Source organism: Vipera ursinii, assembly GCF_947247035.1.
Source record: "Vipera ursinii genome assembly, chromosome: Z".
NCBI classification, from domain to species: Eukaryota; Metazoa; Chordata; class Lepidosauria; order Squamata; family Viperidae; genus Vipera; species Vipera ursinii.
The window spans coordinates 106,299,842-106,320,804 of NC_139517.1; the positions used below are offsets into that span (position 1 = coordinate 106,299,842).

A 20,963-nucleotide genomic window follows, 5' to 3' on the forward strand; every position below is an offset into this window, starting at 1 on the left:
ACGGTGGCAGAGTGGCTTGGCCTTACACCTGCAACCCCATAGAGGTGAGAGCTCTATGGGGTATGCTTCACCCAGAGTACGTTCTGGACCACCCCCGGAAGCAGAGTCACAACCCATTGTGAGAGGATGAGGAATGGCCTGCTTCTGGGGGTTCGCCCAGCCAAGTGGCAGTGGCAGGGCGACGAACCAGGAACGCACCTACCCGACTCGACCCTCCTACAAATTCACCATCCAGGGGACTGCCTTCCCGGAACCCCTTGTGACTATGCTCGTTCAATACTCCAGCACAGTACTACACGCCCTCAGGGGTTCCCCACTCTCCTGGGTGCGACCCGCCTGCATCACATCCAATCTCGATGACGGGCCCAACCACTGGGCCTCTGAGAGATGGCCGGGCAGGGTCAGGGGCCTCCAGCATAAGCCCAACAAGAGGCCCCTGATTAAGTTCTTAGCTAAGTTTTTTGTGGGGTTAGGGAGGGGGGAGGGAGAAGACTATGGTTGCGCGGGAAAGGCACGCCTTCCAGCCACCATAATGCATGCCAGGCCAACGACTGTTCGCGACGGCGTACAACGAGGACCAGTCGCCGATAACACCCAGTGGCGTAGTGACAAACATCCCATCCCTAGGATGGTGGGGAATGGCAGAAGGTGCACAGACAGAGGGCCATATCGTCACCGGGAGTGTCATCTCCACTCTGTAAAAGCGGTGAGACGCTCCAACCCTCTGTTCTCCCCCGGAGGACCCGGGAGCAAAGGTGCGCCCCCTCCCATGCTAAGGCTGGTCTACCTGAATGCAAGGTCCGTAGCTAACAAAGCTCACCTCATTCGTGACCTAGTGGAGAGCGAGCATGCGGACCTGGCTTGCATCACGGAAACCTGGCTGAGCCCAGAGGGTGGTGTTCCTCTGGTTGACCTCTGCCCGCCAGGTTTCCAGGTGCTGCACCAGCCTCGGGCTCATGGGAGGGGTGGGGGAGTGGCAGTTATCATCAGGGAATCCCTTAGCCTGCGAGAGACCACCGTCCCTCAGATGGTCGGGTGTGAGTCTCTCCTACTGAGATACGGCCCAGGGGCGCAGTTGGGCCTGCTGCTGGCATACCTACCACCTAATCGTGCAGCGGCGGCCCTGCCCAAGCTACTCGATGCCCTCTCAGGGTTGGTGGTTGAATTCCCAAGACTCATGGTCTTGGGCGACTTTAATCTACCGTCCCTGGGAGGATCGTCCGAACTGGCTCGGGAGTTCATGGCTTCCATGGCGGCCATGGACCTGTCGCAAATAATTTCTGGACCGACTCATGAGAGAGGCCACACCCCAGACTTGGTGTTCTTGTCTGGACGGTGGCGTGATGATATCGGTGGGGGTACCACAACTGTTACGCCCCTGTCATGGACCGATCACCACCTCCTGCGGCTAGACTTCCCCCTTGCCACCCCCCACAGTGGGTGCATGGTGCCAGTCAGATGGTACCGCCCTAGGCGCCTAATGGACCCTGATAAGTTCCAGGCAGCGCTTAGGGACACGCATGCACTCCCTGCTCACAGCTCGACGGATGCCTTAGTGGAAGCCTGGGAAAAGGCAGCCATGGAGGCTCTGGACCGAGTTGTACCCTTGCGGCCTCTGACCCGGCGCAGATCCCAGCGAGCCCCATGGTTCACCGAGGAGCTCCGGGAGATGAAGCGTCGGAGACGGGGCCTAGAGAGCCGTTGGAGATCCAGCCGATCCGAATCCGACCGATTGCGACTAAGAATCCTCACCAGGTCTTATCTCGCTGCGATAAGGGTGGCAAAATCCAACTATTTTTCCACCCTCATCGCGTCCGCAGATAATCGCCCGGCTGCCTTGTTCAGGGTGACTCGCTCCCTATTAAACCAAGAGGTGAGGGAGGAACCCTTGCAGGGTCGAGCCGAGGAATTCGGTCAATATCTGCTGGATAAAATTGCTCGGATTCGAACTGGCCTGGACTCCAACTGGGCTGAGATGGAAGAACAAGACATGGACAGTCTTGTCGACGTCATCTGGGAAGAATTTGATCCTGTAACTCCTAAGGAAGTGGACAGGATTATGAGAAGGTTGAGCTCCTCCACATGCTTACTGGACCCGTGCCCTTCCTGGCTGGCCTATGCAGCTCGAGAGGGGACACGTGGCTGGTTCCTAGCGGTCATCTCTGCTTCTCTGAGTGAGGGTCACTTCCCCACTGCCTTGAAGGAGGCGGTGGTGAGACCTCTCCTCAAGAAGCCCACCTTGGACCCATCCTCTTTGAATAACTTTCGTCCAGTCTCCAATCTTCGCTTCCTCGCGAAGGTTGTTGAGAGCATGGTGGCGCACCAACTTCCTCAGATCCTGGATGAAGCGGTTTATCTAGACCCGTACCAATCGGGTTTCAGGCCGGGCTACAGCACGGAGACGGCATTGGTCGCTCTGATGAATGATCTCTGGAGAGCCCGGGACAGGGGCCATTCCTCTGTCCTAGTCTTATTAGACCTCTCGGCGGCTTTCGATACCATCGACCATGGTATCTTGCTGCGACGCCTCAGGGGACTGGGAGTGGGAGGCATGGTTCTGCGTTGGTTCTCCTCCTTTCTCCAGGGTCGCTCGCAGTCGGTGCTGACAGGGGGACAGAGGTCGACCCCGAGGCCTCTCGCTTGCGGAGTCCCTCAGGGGTCGGTCCTCTCGCCTCTCCTGTTCAACATCTACATGAAACCGCTGGGTGAGATCATTCGCAGTTTTGGAGTAGGGTACCATCAGTATGCTGATGACACCCAGCTTTTCATCTCAACTCCAAACAATATCAGTGATGCCCTAGACGTGATGTCCCGCTGCCTGAAAGCGGTCCGGGAATGGATGGGGAGGAACAGGCTTCAACTGAACCCGGACAAGACTGAATGGCTGTACGTTCCGGCAAACCAGGATATTCAGAATGTCCCATCGCTTAACATCGGGGACATGTTACTACCCCCTGTTGATAGGGCCCGCAACCTGGGTGTCCTCCTAGACTCGCAGCTCTCCCTAGAAGACCACATAGGAGCTGTGACCAAGGGGGCCTTCTCCCGGGTACGACTAGTTCGCCAACTACGGCCTTATCTGGACCTGGATTCCTTACGTACAGTCACCCATGCCCTTGTGACCTCTCGCCTAGACTATTGCAACGCTCTCTACATGGGGCTGCCCTTGAGATCCACTCGGAAGCTTCAGCTGGTGCAAAGTGCAGCGGCACGGACACTCTTGGGAGCCTCCCGATACTCCCATATCACACCTCTCCTCCGTGCGCTGCACTGGCTTCCGGTTGCCTTCCGTGTGAAGTTCAAGGTGCTAACAATGACATACAAAGCCCTACATGGCATGGGTCCGGACTACCTACGGGAGCACCTTCTGCCGATGTCAGCACCCCACCGTCCTGTGCGCTCCCACAGAGAGGGCCTCCTCAGGGTGCCACCGCTCAAGGAATGTTGGCTGGTGGCCCCCAGGGGGAGGGCATTCTCAGTGGGTGCGCCAGCCCTCTGGAACAGCTTACCAACCGAAATCCGGATGGCCCCCGACCTCCGTACCTTCCGACGCGACTTAAAAACTTTCCTGTTCCAGCAGTCCGGCCTGGCATGATAGCGTTAATTGGGGTCCCAGTTTGTTTTCAATATTGTTTTTATTACTTTTTATTGTTCATCTGTAGACCTTCCTTCCTCTGTACACCGCCCCGAGTCCCTTGGGAGAAGGGCGGTTTATAAAAACTAATAAATAAATAAATAAATAAATAAATAAAATGTTTATTAAAAAAGATAAATGCCCAAAGTGTCAAGAACAGAGCAATTTCAAGGTTGACTGTTTTATGAGATTTTGAACATTTGCATTTTTGAAAAGAAATAGAAAGGCAAATAAGTATCAATTGATACTATTTGCCTAAACATTGAACTAAGCACAGAATATTCTTAAGTATTCCTGTGCCCTGCATTTGGGTCTAGTCTTCTGGGCATTATTAAGTATATAAAACCTTTGAGAAAATAACATCACATAGAAGAGGCATATTGAGATGTATATTTTTTTAAAATGAGAAAAACACAAATATAAATATCACCCATTAATAAAATATTTGGCTTTGCAGACATTTAATGCATAGAGGAATGAAGTTAAAGGCTATAGGAGTTCCTTAAATGAGGGAATCTATCAAACCATATTTGGAAAATTACTTATTAAATTTATTTATTTCTTAAATCCATATGCTGTTCATGGTCAATACAGCAATATAAAATTTATCTGTTATATTTCTTCTAACCTTACCTTACAGCTAGATTTGCTAAACATTTTATGTCGTTCAAATATTAGAAATTCTGACATATTCTTTTGTTAATTTGGTATTATGAATTATTTTTAAGTGCAATAAAGGAAAGAAATCAGCTCAGAATAATTAGTCTACAATCAGGTGTTTGTTTCTGACCTTTTTAAATATATACAGCATCTTCCTCTTTCTATAGGTCCAACTGAATCTACCTAGAGTTGAAGATGAAACGAAATATGTTGAGCTAATGATTGTAAACGATCATCTCATGGTGAGGTTTTACAAACAAGGCTTTTTGAAAGTTATCAATAATGCATGCATAGCTTTGTGTCTATAATAGATTCAACAATAATGTACCAATTGCAAAATGATTCTAATCATTCCACTGAAGTCGGGCTGTCTGGAACTGTGCTGGAAGTAACTCAACAGGACATCTAAGAGCAAAGAAAAGATTGGTAATTACAACAGATCTTGCCTTTTTTTTCAGAATATATTTTTTTCTGAATTATTTTCCTGAAGACCACATTTAGCTTTGTAATTCATTCACAGATTTTTAAGAGCTGTTTATATTAAGTATTGAGTGGGTAGGCTACCTTTTTCTGGAGGTAAACATTGGATAGCTTTGTAGTGAGGACCCTCTGTATGTATATTCATTGCATCACACTAGAGATTGGACTAAGAAATATCCTTCTCCCTTGTGATTATATTCTCCCTGGTAGTACACTATCTACACCACATATAGACAATTTTTTGGTCAGTAAATAAATTGGAATTTGACAAACATTTAGAGGTCCCTTTATAAACTAATGGGAAGACATCTCCTTGTTCACAAACTGTCTTCCATATATGATGCTGCCTATGGCTTTGTCTTTATCTTTTTTTCTAGTCATGGGATCATGTTTATACAAAACATTAGGCAGCAATTATTGAAATCTAAAGATGTCTGGTTTATGTGAGGTCAGAAGCATTCATGAAAAAGCAGATTATGCTAGAAGGTGATACTTTGTTTTATGGCCTACCACCTTCTTAAAAAAACTTAGTCTGGAACTTAGTCTGGAGCATCAGGGAGCTCAGCTATTGAACAAAAATTTGAAATATATACATTACTTTGTTACTTTGCAAAGCTGACTTAGATATATTTTGGCCAAAATTAGGCATGGCTACACAGGTAAGTCAATAGATTTTTCTTGAAACTGCTGGTGAGTACAAATTTTTTTTAGTGAATTGAATCTAATGCTAGTATATTTATTTCAGGAGCAAGAATGACTTTGAGCAATATTGAGTAAACAAATCTCTTGTAAGCATTCTATTGGAAATACTGGTGTTTGAACATGTGAACATATGTCATGTGATAGGCTGAAGTGGAATGGATCATGTCCTCTTGTCATGCAATGAATTTATAGATTGGCTTGTTGAAACAAACTTTATATTTCTTTGTGAGGGTTCCCTGTATGTTTGGCCTACATATATATTATTATTTTTTCTTATAATATATACAAGCATAAAATAGCTTTAATAAACCATGGTTAAAAAAATTATGGATTGGTACAATTTATGGATTCTGTCCAAGAAAAAATACTTAGATATTCCCAACAACTGAAAAAATAGAGCACAAATGAAACAAATACAGGCAAAGTTAAAAAGAAAATGTATTATCAGTAGATTAATTGAAATTGCATAACAGTTATTAACCAACCCCTTATAATATAATTTTTCACTTATTGATTGTCCTTATATGAATCTATTTACAAGTCAGAAAGTATTTCTTTTTTTCTTCCCTCAGTTCCAGATTCTTTTTAATGGAATTTCCATTACAAAGGAATAATATTTTTTCATTTAGGCTACAGTAAAAGGGGGAGGAGATCTCATTTAAACCATTATATCAGGTGCCTCTTAGCAGAGGAAGAGGTTATAGATTATTTTCTTGTTTCCTCAAGGAGAAGGAAAGAAAGTACTCATATTTTATTGTGTGCCATATATGAGACTCTTTGATTGTCTTTATGTTTATAGAGCTATCCATACTTGGAACTGCTAAGCATAGAAAGGTGTATGTATGTGTGAAAATGGTTATAAATTTTAGCCATCATTGCCAAAAGCTGAGATTTAGTTCTAATTCTAGTTCTGAATCTTTAGTGTAGCTATTTATAAAATACTGAAAGAGGAATAAGCAGAACATTTAAAAAGTGTGTATGCAAAGCTGTGATCTGAAAGGACAGGCAGCATCTTTGCAGTAATCGCTCACTATAACCAGTACTTTTTTTTGTAAAAGAAAAAGGTGCCGGAACTCACACATGTCATACAACCCACCTTGCCTACCCTACAAGGTTCCATCCAAAAAAGGTGCCGGAACTGCGTTCTGAGCATTCTATGAGAAAAAAAGCCCTGACTATAACCATCAAAGCACATGGAAGATGAAATAATTAATAGTAATATCTTACATATGTGTATTTGATAATAAATTTGGGCTTCCAGTTTGCGCCTGTAGCACATGGCCATGCAAGAGCAGACCTCCACTCTCCACAACTAGTTTCACCCTGCCAGGCGGACCCTAGATGAGTCCTAAAGTTGCTTGAGCTAGGCGCTGGCCTAAACTTATACATTGTTTAAAAACTTTGATCTATGATTTAGGTTTTGAGAGGGAAAGTTACAGGAAGGATTTAAGATGGCTAAATATATTGAATTGCAATTCTGACTGGTTGACATTTGACAATTTACTCCTGAAAGAAAGAATTCTTATAAAACATTGATTTTACTGAAAACTTGACAATTGAAAATTACAATGGATTATAAAAAATATATATAAAGACAAGAACTATATGAAAATAAACTGGATCCTTATACAGGTAAAACTCGAAAAATTAGAATATCGTGCAAAAGTTCATTTATTTCAGTAATGCAACTTAAAAGGGGAAACTAATACAGTATATGAGATAGACTCATTACATGCAAAGCAAGATACTGTAGTTCAAGCTGTGATTTGTCATAATTGTGATGATTATGGCGTACAGCTCATGAAAACCCCAAATCCACAATCTCAGAAAATTAGAATATTACATGCAATCAATAAAACAAGGAGTGTACATAGAACAATATTGGACCTCTGAAAAGTATAAGCATGCATATGTACTCAGTACTTGGTTTGGGTCCCTTTTGTAGCAATTACTGCCTCAGTGCGGCATGGCATGGAAGCTATCAGCCTGTGGCACTGCTGAGGTGTTATGGAAGACCAGGATGCTTCAATAGCGGCCTTCAGCTCTTCTGCATTGTTCGGTCTCATGTCTCTCATTTTTCTCTTGGCAATGCCCCATAGATTCTCTATGGGGTTCAGGTCAGGCGAGTTTGCTGGCCAATCAAGCACAGTAATCCCACGGTCATTGAACCAGGTTTTGGTGCTTTTGGCAGTGTGGGCAGGTGCCAAGTCCTGCTGGAAAATGAAGTCAGCATCCCCATAAAGCTCGTCTGCAGAAGGAAGCATGAAGTGCTCCAAAATCTCCTGGTAGATGGCTGCATTGACTCTGGACTTAATGAACCACAGTGGACCAACACCAGCAGATGACATGGCTCCCCAAATCAACACAGACTGTGGAAACTTCACACTGGACTTCAAGCATCTTGCAGTGTGTGCCTCTCCATTCTTCCTCCAGACTCTGGGTCCTTGGTTTCCAAATGAGATGCAAAAGTTGCTCTCATCAGAAAAGAGAACTTTGGACCACTGAGCAACAGACCAGGTCTGTTTTTCTTTAGACCAGGTAAGACGCTTCTGACGTTGTTTGTTGTTCAGGAGCAGCTTGACAAGAGGAATACGACATTTGAAGCCCATGTCCAGGATCTGTCTGTGTGCGGTGGCTCTTGATGCACTGACTCCAGCCTCAGTCCACTCCTTGTGAAAGTCCCCAACACTTTTGAATGGCCTTTTCCTGACAATCCTCTCCAGGCTGCGGTCATCCCTGCTGCTTGTGCACCTTTTTCTTCCACACTTTTCCCTTCCACATAACTTTCTATTAATGTGCTTTGATACAGCACTTTGGGAACATCCAACTTCTTTTGCAGTTACTTTTTGAGGCTTTCCTTCCTTATGGAGGGTGTCAATGATGGTTTTCTGCATAACTGTCAGGTCAGCAGTCTTCCCCATGATTGTGATTCCTACTGAACCAGACTGAGAGACCATTTAAAGGCTCAGGAACCCTTTGCAGGTGTTATGGCTTAATTAGCTGATTAGAGTGGGACACTTTGAGCCTAGAGTATTGCACCTTTTCACAATATTCTAATTTACTGAGATTGTGGATTTGGAGTTTTCATGAGCTGTAAGCCATAATCATCACAATTATGACAAATCAGGGCTTAAACTATCTTGCTTTGCATGTAATGACTCTATCTCATATATTAGTTTCCCCTTTTAAGTTTTCATTACTGAAATAAATGAACTTTTGCACGATATTCTAATTTTTCGAGTTTCACCTGTACTACTTGGAGGACCCTGAATAGCTTGAGAGTTGGAGTTGGAGTCCCTAAGCGTAAAACTAAGCTAAGTGGAGGCTCTTAACTTAAATTTGCCAATATATGTCCTTCTTGAGTACTGATCAGGGTCTTTTTAAAGGGTAGGCAAGGGAAAATAACCCAGACCCCATAGCTAGAATAGGCCCTTCCAAAGGATAATTTGTCTAGTGATTAAGATCTAGTGGGCACAGGTGTGTGGTGTGTGTGTGTGTGTGTGTGATTGATGAACCATGGGCTCATATAACACTGTTATATACGTGTATGACTTACATAATTGTGTTTGATTTGGGATCACAAGTACAAAAGATCAGAGGGTGCAATGTGTTTATATCAAAGGCCAATGACTCTAGTGTTAATAATATTCTTTTGGCTATCTAAGGCCTAATCCTTAAGGAAAATCAAATGCTATCAAAACAGAAGTTAAAATATATTACAAAAAGCCAAGTATTTTACTGTCCTATCATATATTTCCTTTATTCTACCATATTTTATAGTTTGTGGTTGCTTTACAATACTATTCTCATGTTCCTTCCACCTTTCCTTTCAGTAATTAATAGTATAATATAGAATACATAGAAGGTTATAATTATGATTGTATCATAGAGGCATAATATAGTTTAAATTATTTAACTATAATTATTTCCAGAAATACAGATAAAGAATCTTCTGAGACTGGCATTTTACAAGTACAAATTAAGAGATAATCTGAACAACTCTGGTTTGCTTTTAGTTGTGGCAAAAACTAATGCAGAAGAGTAATAATATGTAGAAAATGGCATATGACACATATAGAATAGAAAATGGTGACCAGTAAGCACATTCAGCTGTCATCTGATCAGGTTGTTGCAATCGGCAGCATTGAGGTCATGGTCCAAGCCACTTTATTTTGGTAAGGTACCATATATAAGAGACCCTCTGACCCTCCTTTTGATGTTGCCATTCAGTCTTAAAAAATAATTAATATATATTTATATTTAAGAGCACACAAAAGGAGTTTCAATCAATCAATTTTATTTTGATAAAGCACTAGCAAGCTCCATACAAATAATTAATGATACAGGAAAGACATGTGATTCCGACTAGCATCAGTTGTTGCCTTTTTTTTATTGTGACAACATAGAATTTAGTTGCCATATGGATGATAATTTCATATCCAAGAAAAGGTGAATCACACAATTACTTGTTCTTTCTGGCTATTGATGGCCAGATATAATATAATCCAAAGATCCCTGTATAGTTGTATATGATAAACTATTTCTATGTCCTTGGATCTACATGAACAGGGATGGTCAGTTAAATTGGATGTTAGAATACCTACACTGCAGCAGTGCAGAGGGAAGAATGCTCTGCCTGGCCTTCAAAAATGTTTTTCTCAGCTTGGAAAATGAAGAATGATTCAAAATTTTTCAGACCCCATGCAGCTTTTATAGCCAAATTCAATCTGATGGTCCACCTTTTTAAATCTTAAGAGAACATTAGTTTGCCTGATTATATCCCAAACACATTACACATGCTACTGATAGCACATATGATTCTGCTTTTTAATTTACTGCAGCTTTTTACTGTGACAGATAATTGTTAAGAAAAATTAAAGGTAATAAATCTGTGGGGACAAAAGCAGTGCAGTTTTGATAGCAGAATAAATTAACTCTATACATTAGCATATCCATTACCAGCAATTTAAGCTTGATGTATGTCATGTTGCATATATAAAAAGAGCTTGAAGGCATGCACGTAGTCTTAGGTTATGAGGTTGATCGTAATAAAGGTATTACCTTTAATTTGGATTTTTAAAGTGCTGTTGTTCTGTAGACATTTGCATTATCTTAGAGGCACCTCTTTCCTCCTATGTGTATAAAAGCTGACCCCACAGAATATAGATATTAGATACCACTTTGTGCTGCTGGCAGCTGACCAAACAAAAAAGTCCTTTGCAGTCATTTGGTATTTTAATTTTTATGGTGCTATACTGATTTTTTTAAAAAATAATACTTATACTTGAATAAATAATCTGTATATCCGCGTACCTGAGGTCATAGAGAAAAGGTAATCTTTGACTGAAGTCACTCTTGAAAGGATATGATGTTTCAGAAAGATGTTTGGAATTTGTCTGTTTTTTTTTTAGCTGAAAAAACACCGATTATCAGTTGGTCACACAAACAGCTTTGCAAAATCAGTAGTGAATATGGCAGATATGGTAAGAATAATTTTCAAGCTCTTATCTTTTTATCTATCTATCTGTCTATCTATCTATCTGTCTGTCTGTCTGTCTGTCTGTCTGTCTATCTATCTATCTATCTATCTATCTATCTATCTATCTATCTATCTATCTATCTATCTATCTATCTATCTATCTATCTATCTATCTATCTATCTATCTTCCTCTGTCTGCCTGTCTGTGTGTCTATCTATCTGTCTGTGTGTCTATCTATCTATGTGCTTATCTATCTACCTGTGTTTCTGTCTGACTGACTGTCTATCATCTTTTTAATTTAGAAACCACCGTCTCACTACTCACTCTCTCTTATGTCATAGAGTCATTGTGTGTGTGTGTTTCTCTCTCTGTGTCTATGTGTATATACAGTATGGCAATGTTAATACAGGAATGCCATTTTAAGGTCAAAGAAGACAAAAGAAAGTGTTAATTCATTGTTCAGCATCTACATAATTTGATTCATAGATATTTATGAATGAACAACAGAAGCAGAACAACAAGTAGAAACATTACTGCGTTTTTGGCTATATATGTGTTTCACCTGGCATTCTATCAAAGCTCCAGTCAGTTCTGATGCACTTCACCTTTCAAAAGAATAACTCTAAAACAGCATTGCTTTTTCACAATAAATTTAATCTGTTAAACCATTGCTGTCTAAACTTTTGGGGTGCTTGGGTCAAGTTGTTTTGGGATGCATACAAACTATATAATTAGTTAATGAAGATAAATCACATAATAATGTTAAAAGTTTACAATATTGTGGGGCTTCAATTGCTAGCTGTCCAGGATCACACATGGCCTGCAGGCCATGGGTTGGACATTCCTATGTTAGGTACAGTATATGATTGTGATTAATGTGAGTATTCGCTATATTGGATTTTTCTTTAGTCACTTTTTTGTATCCTGCATGTTTTTAACAAAGCAATATTGATACTATTACTTTGTAATCATTCATTTTCCTAATGTGCTAGATTTACAAAGAACAACTGAACACCAGAATAGTCTTGGTAGCCATGGAAACCTGGGGTACTGATAACAAGTTCACCATATCTGAAAATCCACTGGTAACTCTACGTGAATTTATGAAATATAGGAGAGATTTTATCAAAGAGAAAAGTGATGCAGTTCATCTTTTCTCGTACGTAATTTTATATTGTTTGGTTATTATTAGACATGAAGGAATTTGTTGAAAATGTAATTTGAGACATAGAAATGGTTGTATGTTATCTAATTCCTTTTTCATAACCATAAGGACATCAAATGGTTTTATTTAAACATGCTTTACTTTTATATTCAAATGAGCTATGAGTGTGGCTTAGGAAAAAAAATGAAATTTATTTATTTCTCCATGGCACTATTAAAATGAACTATGCCTTGTATGAGTATCCATCACTAGTTGAAAATGAATAAAAAATATATCGTTTTTTTCCCTTGTTGTGATACTGAAATGACCAAAAGGGATGTGGTGATCTATGGTTTTTATATTGCTAAACTGGAAACCCCCACTTGAGTCCACACTTAACCTTTGAGTGAGGTGTGGCACACAACATTTCAAAATGCACAGGGACAAAAATGGGTAATCAGAAAGAAAGCTAAAGATGATAAAATTTCAATTACAGTTTAATTAATGTTAAATTGAATGAAGTTTAGTTATGTGTAATTTTATTTCATGTACAGTACTTAATTTCTACCTTTTGATTCTGATAGCAATATTTGTAAGAGCTATAAAGTTGTATTTCATTTTACTGATATTTTTGGTATTGATTGATAATTTGCACACGTGTATTGACAAAGTTATTTTAAAGAGATAAAGAGACAGGGAATTGAAACATTTCTATTCTCTTCCTCACAAATTCTCAACATTTGAATTAAACTAAGCATCACCAACATTGTGTTGGCTGGAAAACTAAAGGCAAGGCGAATGGGACTGAATTATTTGCAAAGGGCTGTTTTTAGAATTTTCAATTTTTCTTATTTTTTCTGCGGTAGGTTTTTGCCCCAGAATATATTTTAAGGTTTGGGCTATAATTTGGTAATGCCATAGCTGAACATAACAGGAAACTATGTTGCCCATGTTGAGATTTCACTGAAAGAGTGTGTTTGGAGAATCATAAAAAATGGAATTTAACGACCCCCAGTTGCCTCTCCCTGGTTTAAACAGAATATTGTCTCCAGTGGTATATTTGTGTCTTTAGAGTTGTCCTTAAGTCCTGGTGACTACATGAATATGTCTTGTTTTCTTGACAACATTATGGAACTGGTTTGCCATGTATTTTTCAATTTTCCTGTCTACTCTACAGCTCTGACTCTGCAAATTGCTTAGAGAAGGCTATAAAGCACTGTGAAGTGGTATATGAGTCTTATTGCTATTATTCTAGTAATTCTGAAACTGAAGTCTCATAACATTGCAGCCTAACTGGATCCTCAAACATTTTGGCCTGGGATAACATTTTTAGGACTACAAACTTCTTACTTTTTACTTTCCAAATGATAACTGAGTTTTTCAATTATTAGTTTTTAAATTAAGAGATGATGTCCTGCCTTCAAGGTGGCTTTGTTTTTTTTCTATTTTCAAACATCTGATTCATACAAGTTAAATTTGTGCAGATCACTCTAATGGAACTGTAGTATTCTATATAGCAAGCAGTATTTTGACACAGTCTGTACAAAAACATGTTATTTCTTGCACACACACAAACACACACATATCAATGTTTAGGATTTCTTTGGGTGGAGGAGTATTAAATTGCGGAATCTTGCTATCCTCACTGAAGCATCTCCTTTTTTTATTATAACTCTATCATAAATACCCTTATTTATTTTTATTTGGTTGAAAATATATTGTACTTCCCCAAATGCTATTGATTTTATTAACTGTATTGCTGTTTCTGTTTTGTTTTAAAAGGGGGAGCCAATTTCTCAGTAGCCGTAGCGGGGCAGCCTTTATTGGTGGCATTTGTTCACTGCTGAAAGGTGGTGGTGTAAATGAAGTATGTCTGCATTATTTCTCAAACACAAAATGAGAGTCCCATAATTGTCAAATTATTTCTACTTCAGCTTTTATTCATACAATGCTTTGCAGTCCCATGTTACAAGATTTCCCTTAAGTTCCTGCTTTCTGTCATTTCCAAAGAAAAGCAACTATTGGCCAGGTCTTTCCTTTAAATGTCTGGGATTCCATAAATAGTGTGAGCTGAAAAAATTCATAGAATATGCATTTTAGACTACAACATACTTTTCAAATTTTATTTTTGAGGGAAGGGAATGCTATTGGCAATTTTCCTGCATCAATCCATTTGCAGAAATGTGTATTGGCTGAGGACGGAAGGCTTTAACATTTTGCCTCCTAACATGAGCCTGGTTAGAGTTTTATATTATTATTTTTTTTTACTTTGGTTCAATTTAATTTATTTTATTGTGGAAAAACAACTTTACCCCTGCTGTTTCCATTGTTTTTTTTTTTGTTAAAACTTCTTATTCTACCCCTTTTTAGCTTGCTGTGGCCAATATGCCACAGGACAACTCACCAAGGGACAATTCAGAAATACAGAAATTAAATTAATTTTGATGGAACTGTGCTCAATAATAATAAAATAAAGAAAGTCAGTCCAGAATAATTCTGATGAAATTATAACTGAATGAAATAATTAATACACTGTTGAATTGTCCCATGGCACATTGCCCCTTGGTGAGTTGATCGTGATGAGTTGCTCTGTGGCAAGTTGGCTGTGGTGAGTTAGTAACAGTGAGTTGACTGTGGTGAGTTGGCTGTGGCAAATTGTCCTAGACACTTCTAGCTGGCTTTTTCATATATTTTCCTTTTTTTTTCCAATTGTAAGCTACTCAGAGTTCCTGAGGACTAAGAACCCTCAAAATCAAACCAATATAATAAATAATCAGAACAAATAGTGAGAAAAAGTTATGTTAGGGGACTTACCTACCAGTAGAATTAACTCAATCACAGAGTTACAACTTAATTGCCTAACCCAAAGAGGTTATTACAGGCATACAAGGCATATTTATTTTTTTAAAAAAAACTTATATAACATAATATGTTTGGCTCTGAACCAAACTTATATTTAGCCTTAATATTTAAACTGCCTTCGTCTGTATTGTTTTAAACAGTGCTTTGCAAATTTCTGCTAGTTTATTACTCATCTGTACTTCAAAGCATACTTTGGGAAATAAATGCTCCAGGATGGTTCAGCATTTTTTGCTAATTTAAAATTTCTAAAATGGAAATGCTTCAAAGTCATTGTCTTGTTTTTCAGTTTGGAAAGCCAGATTTAATGGCTGTTACATTGGCACAGTCCTTGGGACATAATCTTGGGATCTTTTCAGACAAAAGAAGGTTGCAGAGTGGTAAGAAATGTTGACGTTTCAATATAGATTCTTTTTCTGGCAAAGGTATTTTCATACTTTTTAACTTTACCAGAGCCATTCTCAGTTTTTGTAATTAAATATCTTTTCTTTTCTTTTTTTAAAAAGATTACTTGCAATGTCTGTAGGAAACCAGTTGAATTAATTGAAAAGGAACCTTAAAAACAGGCACAGAATTAGAGATGAAATTCAGTTCTATTTGTATTACAGTCTGAGATTTTTAGCACCTATTAATTCCAATTTGCCTTAAATTGAAAATCTAAATAATTCATGCATTTAAACATTAAATATGAATATAGCATTGTCTATATAAGAACATTAAGAAAAGGTTCCTGGGAAGTTTTGAGATTATCTATGGCTTATGTCATAGGAATGTTGATTTTAAAATTGACCTCATATAAATTATTTATACCAGTTTTGCAAAAGCAAAAAGAGTTTGAGAATCATTTCTACTCTGCCTTGAATAATTTGAAAGGAATCCTTCAGATTCCTTCAACCTCTTAAAAGGCTGTACAGATAAAGGGATATGTTAATCAATTTATGAGATTGTAATAAAAATAATAATGTATTTTGGGGAAAACACCTTTGTATACTGCTTGTATAAGACATAAGACATAACTACTGTGATACACTTGTATCACACTATGATATACTGAATACATGTATTTATGTATTTATTATGAAAATAGATACATGTATTTATAAATACATAAAAGAGCTATTCATATTTTTGGAACAAAGATTTAAAATAAACAATGAATAATTGTATATGTTGTATTGCAGGTAGTCCTTGACTTGACCATAAATGACTTCAAAATTTACATTGCTAATCAAGACATTTGTTAAGTGAATTTTGTCCCATTTTGTAACCTTTCCTGCCATAGTTGTTCAGTGAATTACTGTAGTTGCTACGTTAGTAGCATAGTTGTTAAGTGAATCCAGCTTCCCCATTTATTTATTATTTTATTTTAATTCCATTTATATCCCGCCCTTCTCCAAAGACTCAGGGCGGCTTACAAGCTTAGCAGTAGCCTTCATTCTATGTATATGCCTGCTTATTAGGGCTTTCACACACACCCAAGCGGCATTATTACAAAGTCAGCTTAATTGCCCCCAACAATCTGGGTCCTCATTTTACCTACCTCGGAAGGATGGAAGGCTGAGTCAACCTTGAGCCTGGTGGGATGCGAACCTGCACTAATTGCAGGCAGCTGGTGTTACTTAAGGAGGCATTAGCCCACTGCTCCACCAAGGCTCTTAGTCAAAGTCAACCATTGACTTTGGTTGTCAGAAAGTCACAAAAGCTGATCATGTGACCCGGGACACTGCAACCGTCATAAATATAAGTCAGTTGCCAAGCAGCTGAATTTTGTTCATGTGACCATGGGGATGCTACAACAGTCATAAATTTGAAAAATGCTCATAAATTGCTTTTTTCAGTGCCTTGTAACTTCGAACAGTCAGTAAATGAATGTTGTAAGTTGAAGACTACCTATATAACAAACTGCAAAAAAGCAGAATACAAAACAAATAAGAAGATATCTATTCAGTCTACACAAAAATATAGACCCATCCAACAAGAGCTTACAACTAGTCCTGTGTTCCTTACTTACAGAATGCCAAGAGAATGGGAACCCCAAGGATTTTAGGGGATCTCATTCCCAGAGGGCAGGTGCCATGAAAAAAGAAGGAAAGCTATCTAGTTCCCAATAGATGGCACTCCATGATGAAACAATGACTTGCACCAAATTTAAATACTAGGAAATTTGTGATAACATAATTGTATGGATACAATGCTTCATTTTCTATTAAAATATAGACTCATACAATTATGTGTTACAAGCTTGTACGACAATATTTATTAATTATTCAATTACATTTCTTTATTTAACATATCTGATATGTGATTGCTTGCTTTCCTATATATTGTAATGTGATTTGCCTATTTTATTTATTTTAGGTGAATGCAAATGTGAAGATACATGGTCCGGGTGTATAATGGGAGATACTGGGTAAGAGGTTTTCTTTCAGAGATTTCTATTCAGAAGAAATGTAAATTAGCACATAGTTATTGGGCAAAAACATGTGGCTGCTTAAGGTATTAGAGAAGAAACAAATACAAAGCTGTTAACAGAAAAATGATATGCATTTTACTCAGCTGACATGGTTGTATGAATTAATCAATTAATGCATGTTTAATTAGCTTTTAGAGCCAGTTTAGTGTAGTGTTTAAACCACCAGGCTAGGAACTGGAGGACAGTGTATTCCAGTTCTGACTTAGACTAAGCCCAATGGGTGATTTTGACCCAGTCATTTTCTTTCAGAGAAGAAGAAAAACTGTGTCCATAAAAATGTGGCTATGAAAACTGTGTGCAGCTCTCCAGAAGTCAAGAGTGATCTGAAAACACAAAAATAAATATTTTACATATCAGTTTTAATATCAAAGTTGTAGAAATGATTATGAATCCCAGTGATTGATTATTAGTTACACTAAGAAAAAAAAGATACAGGATAAAAATATGGCTCAAGCTTATACACTTATAAATGGACAATCTATGTTACTCCAGATATAACTCCTGGCATCTTCACTCCTGAGAATTTGGGACATGTACAGTAATTCCTCATCATCTGGAGAGGGATATTTAGACTACCCTTCCCTAGAAATTTGCACTTTGGGTCCTGATAGACAAATTGAAAAGAATTTAGATAAATTTATGGTGCATAGGCTTCTCAAAAGTTATTAATTACAATAACTGATTGAAACCTCCAGATTCAGGGCTACACCAGAAGCAGCATAGATCTGAATCTGGAAGACATGAAGGTCTCTAGATTCAGAATCTCTAGAGTTGGAAACGACTAGCACACATGTGTGGGGGAACCTTTACCTTTATCATAGATTCTCAGAAGATAATATATTAGCCTGTCAAATTCTCTCAATACTGGTCTCAGTATATGAAAAGATATCATTTCCACAAATTTTTGACATATAAAGGACATGCCACTATTGTTGTCAGACACTGAGGATTCTAGCCTAGAAACAAATACCGGTATGCCTAAAATGCTCTCAGTGTTGTTAATATTAATAGTTCTCCCATAGCGAAATACAGTGGAAGTTTAAACTGCCATTCTATATTATGAAAATAACATTTGCTCAATGATGTTTGACTGGGCACTTGTATTCATATATCTTAATGGCAGGTAAAAGCCTACATTGTATTTGCTGTATAACTTTGAATATTTAGAGAGCTTAGAGAAATGTGTATTAATAAAGCCCAAGGTGAAGATTGGAACTACATTCTGCATCAACTTAACATGTTTTTAAATTTGTCATATAATTTGCATATATGAAATTAGAGAAAAGAAGACTAGTGTTCTTAAAATTATCTAGACTAGTGTTCCAGAAAATTCAGAGTTATGGATAATTCTTTTTTTAAATTTGGTCATGAAATAACTTAGTGGCCCAGCTGCAGAATGAAATTCATTTTTAATTCTGTAGGAATGAACTGACTTTTTTCTTTTTTGATCACAGTTATTATCTTCCAACCAAGTTCTCCAAATGTGATATTGAGGAATACCATGATTTTTTAAATAATGGTGGTGGAGCCTGCCTTTTCAACAAGCCTTCCAAGGTAAAAACAAAAATCATTTTGTTTGGAAGTTTTTCTCTTTCATTTCTTAATTTAACAGTCTCATGATAGTTGTGTTGAAATGCTTGATTGACATGCTTGATAGTAAACATATGGAAGTTGTTATAATAATGCTTATTATGATTGGTTTCAGATTATTATTATTATTACTGATTTTTCAAAGCATTTTAGAAATTAAGATGCTCAAGTTCTTTTGATCAAGAATGACACTTTATCTCTGAATAGTGTAGCTATGCAAAAATATTAATTAGTCACAGAAAAAACCCTAGTTGCAATCCATTCTCCTATTAAGAATCCAACGCTAATTTGTGAGGACTAATATTAAAAAGATCAGAAGAAAATATCCTAAAACCAGACTAACAAAGTAAAAATTTTCAGCTCAGAAATAGGAGGTTTTTATAAAACATATATGTATAAAAATAAAGATTGAATTCACTATAAATATGGCTTGGATGTTATACTTGGCAGTTACTGATATTATTTGAATATTATAAACTTGCATTCTTAAATCATTACCTGCTAAGCCTGATTAAAAAATGTTTTTGTGTTACGGCATTACAGCAGGGACAATGGCTTATTGTGGCCCTGGAACATTTTTTCTCATTAAATGAAAATGTGAAAATCAGGATTTGTACATAAGGAGGTGTATAGCACCCATTTCTATAATTAGGTTTACATCTTTTCTGTCCATTGAAATAATGATCCTCTACCATCTGTCATCATGAATGGCAACATGCTAATGTGCTACATTTTTAATGCTTTCTTATTTTTGTATTGTAGCTCCTGGATCCCCCAGAATGTGGTAATGGTTTTGTTGAAACTGGGGAAGAATGCGATTGTGGAGGTGCATCGGTAAATTCAACATTACATAGCTAATTAGGGGCAATCCATTTTGGTTAAGAGGTTCTTTCTAATGATTTTAAATAAGTTCTTTAATATTGAACAGTTTGTACAAAATTAGTTCTTTGCACTCTAATGGTAGAGAGGAAAATTTCAAGAATTACAATTTGCAAACAATTATTCTTCAAAAATCAGAATGAGGATTTTCTTCACAGCATTGTGACAGTGAATGAAACATAGACTCATCATTATGATCCAGAAGCAAAGCAGCAGGCCATGAAATATTATCACAAAGCTTCACCTGTGGAAACAAAATTCAAAACAGGATTCATCAGGAAAACTGATGGTTATCATTTTTTGAGGTGCAAGTGGTATTATTCAGATGGATTTCTTGGAGATTGGTACTATTATCAACTAAGGGTACTACATTTCAAAACTCAAAACTTTGAGACAATTTTTAAGCAGAAGTGCAAGAAGAAAATTTTGCTGCAGTATGACAATACTGTACAAGATCTCACACCTCATGAGCTTTCCCAGAAGCAATTGCAAAGCTGGAGCTCAGTGTGTTATTCTGTGTATTATACAGTTTTTGTGCCATGCATTTCACAAAATTTTCCCTTCATGGACATCTGTTTGACTGAAACATATGAAAAATTATAAAGGATCGTCAAGTCGTGGCTAAAGAGATAGTCTGGAGATATTTTAGGATAGCTTTTAGAAGCTTGTCCATCATTTGCAGAAGTGTGCAAGAAATGTAACAATGTGAAATGTAACAAATATGATTAGATGGAGAAGTAAGCACACATAATTAAAAACTTATTGAAAGTATTATTTTCCTTTTTTTCTAAAATAGTCCTAATTAAAGTTATGGAAGTGAAGATATTACTTTTCATTCAGTCCTAGCTTACAAATGAAAATTGAATTAATGCCACGTTGAACTCCAATGTGCCACTTGCTTGCTTGCCTGCTTAGTTCTTCAAAAAAGAAAAAAAAATGGATCCAGGAAGCTACAGACCAATCAGCCTGACATCAGTACCTGGGAAGATCCTGGAAAAGATAATTAAGCAACAGTTCTGTGAACACCTAAAAGCAAGCATAGTTATAACCAACACGGATTTG

At 38.1% G+C, this 20,963-nt stretch overlaps 1 protein-coding gene across 1 annotated transcript in view; it reads left to right on the forward strand.

The window, feature by feature from the left end:
- ADAM22 (ADAM metallopeptidase domain 22) overlaps positions 1-20,963 on the forward strand; it is a 160,809-nt gene that overhangs the window by 96,608 nt on the left and 43,238 nt on the right. The window contains exons 8-15 of the mRNA XM_083376399.1: positions 4,462-4,536; positions 10,888-10,959; positions 11,949-12,115; positions 13,883-13,967; positions 15,249-15,339; positions 17,318-17,369; positions 18,887-18,986; positions 19,785-19,856. Of these exons, the coding sequence (XP_083232525.1) occupies positions 4,462-4,536; positions 10,888-10,959; positions 11,949-12,115; positions 13,883-13,967; positions 15,249-15,339; positions 17,318-17,369; positions 18,887-18,986; positions 19,785-19,856 (714 nt within the window). The remainder of the gene's footprint in view (positions 1-4,461; positions 4,537-10,887; positions 10,960-11,948; positions 12,116-13,882; positions 13,968-15,248; positions 15,340-17,317; positions 17,370-18,886; positions 18,987-19,784; positions 19,857-20,963) is intronic.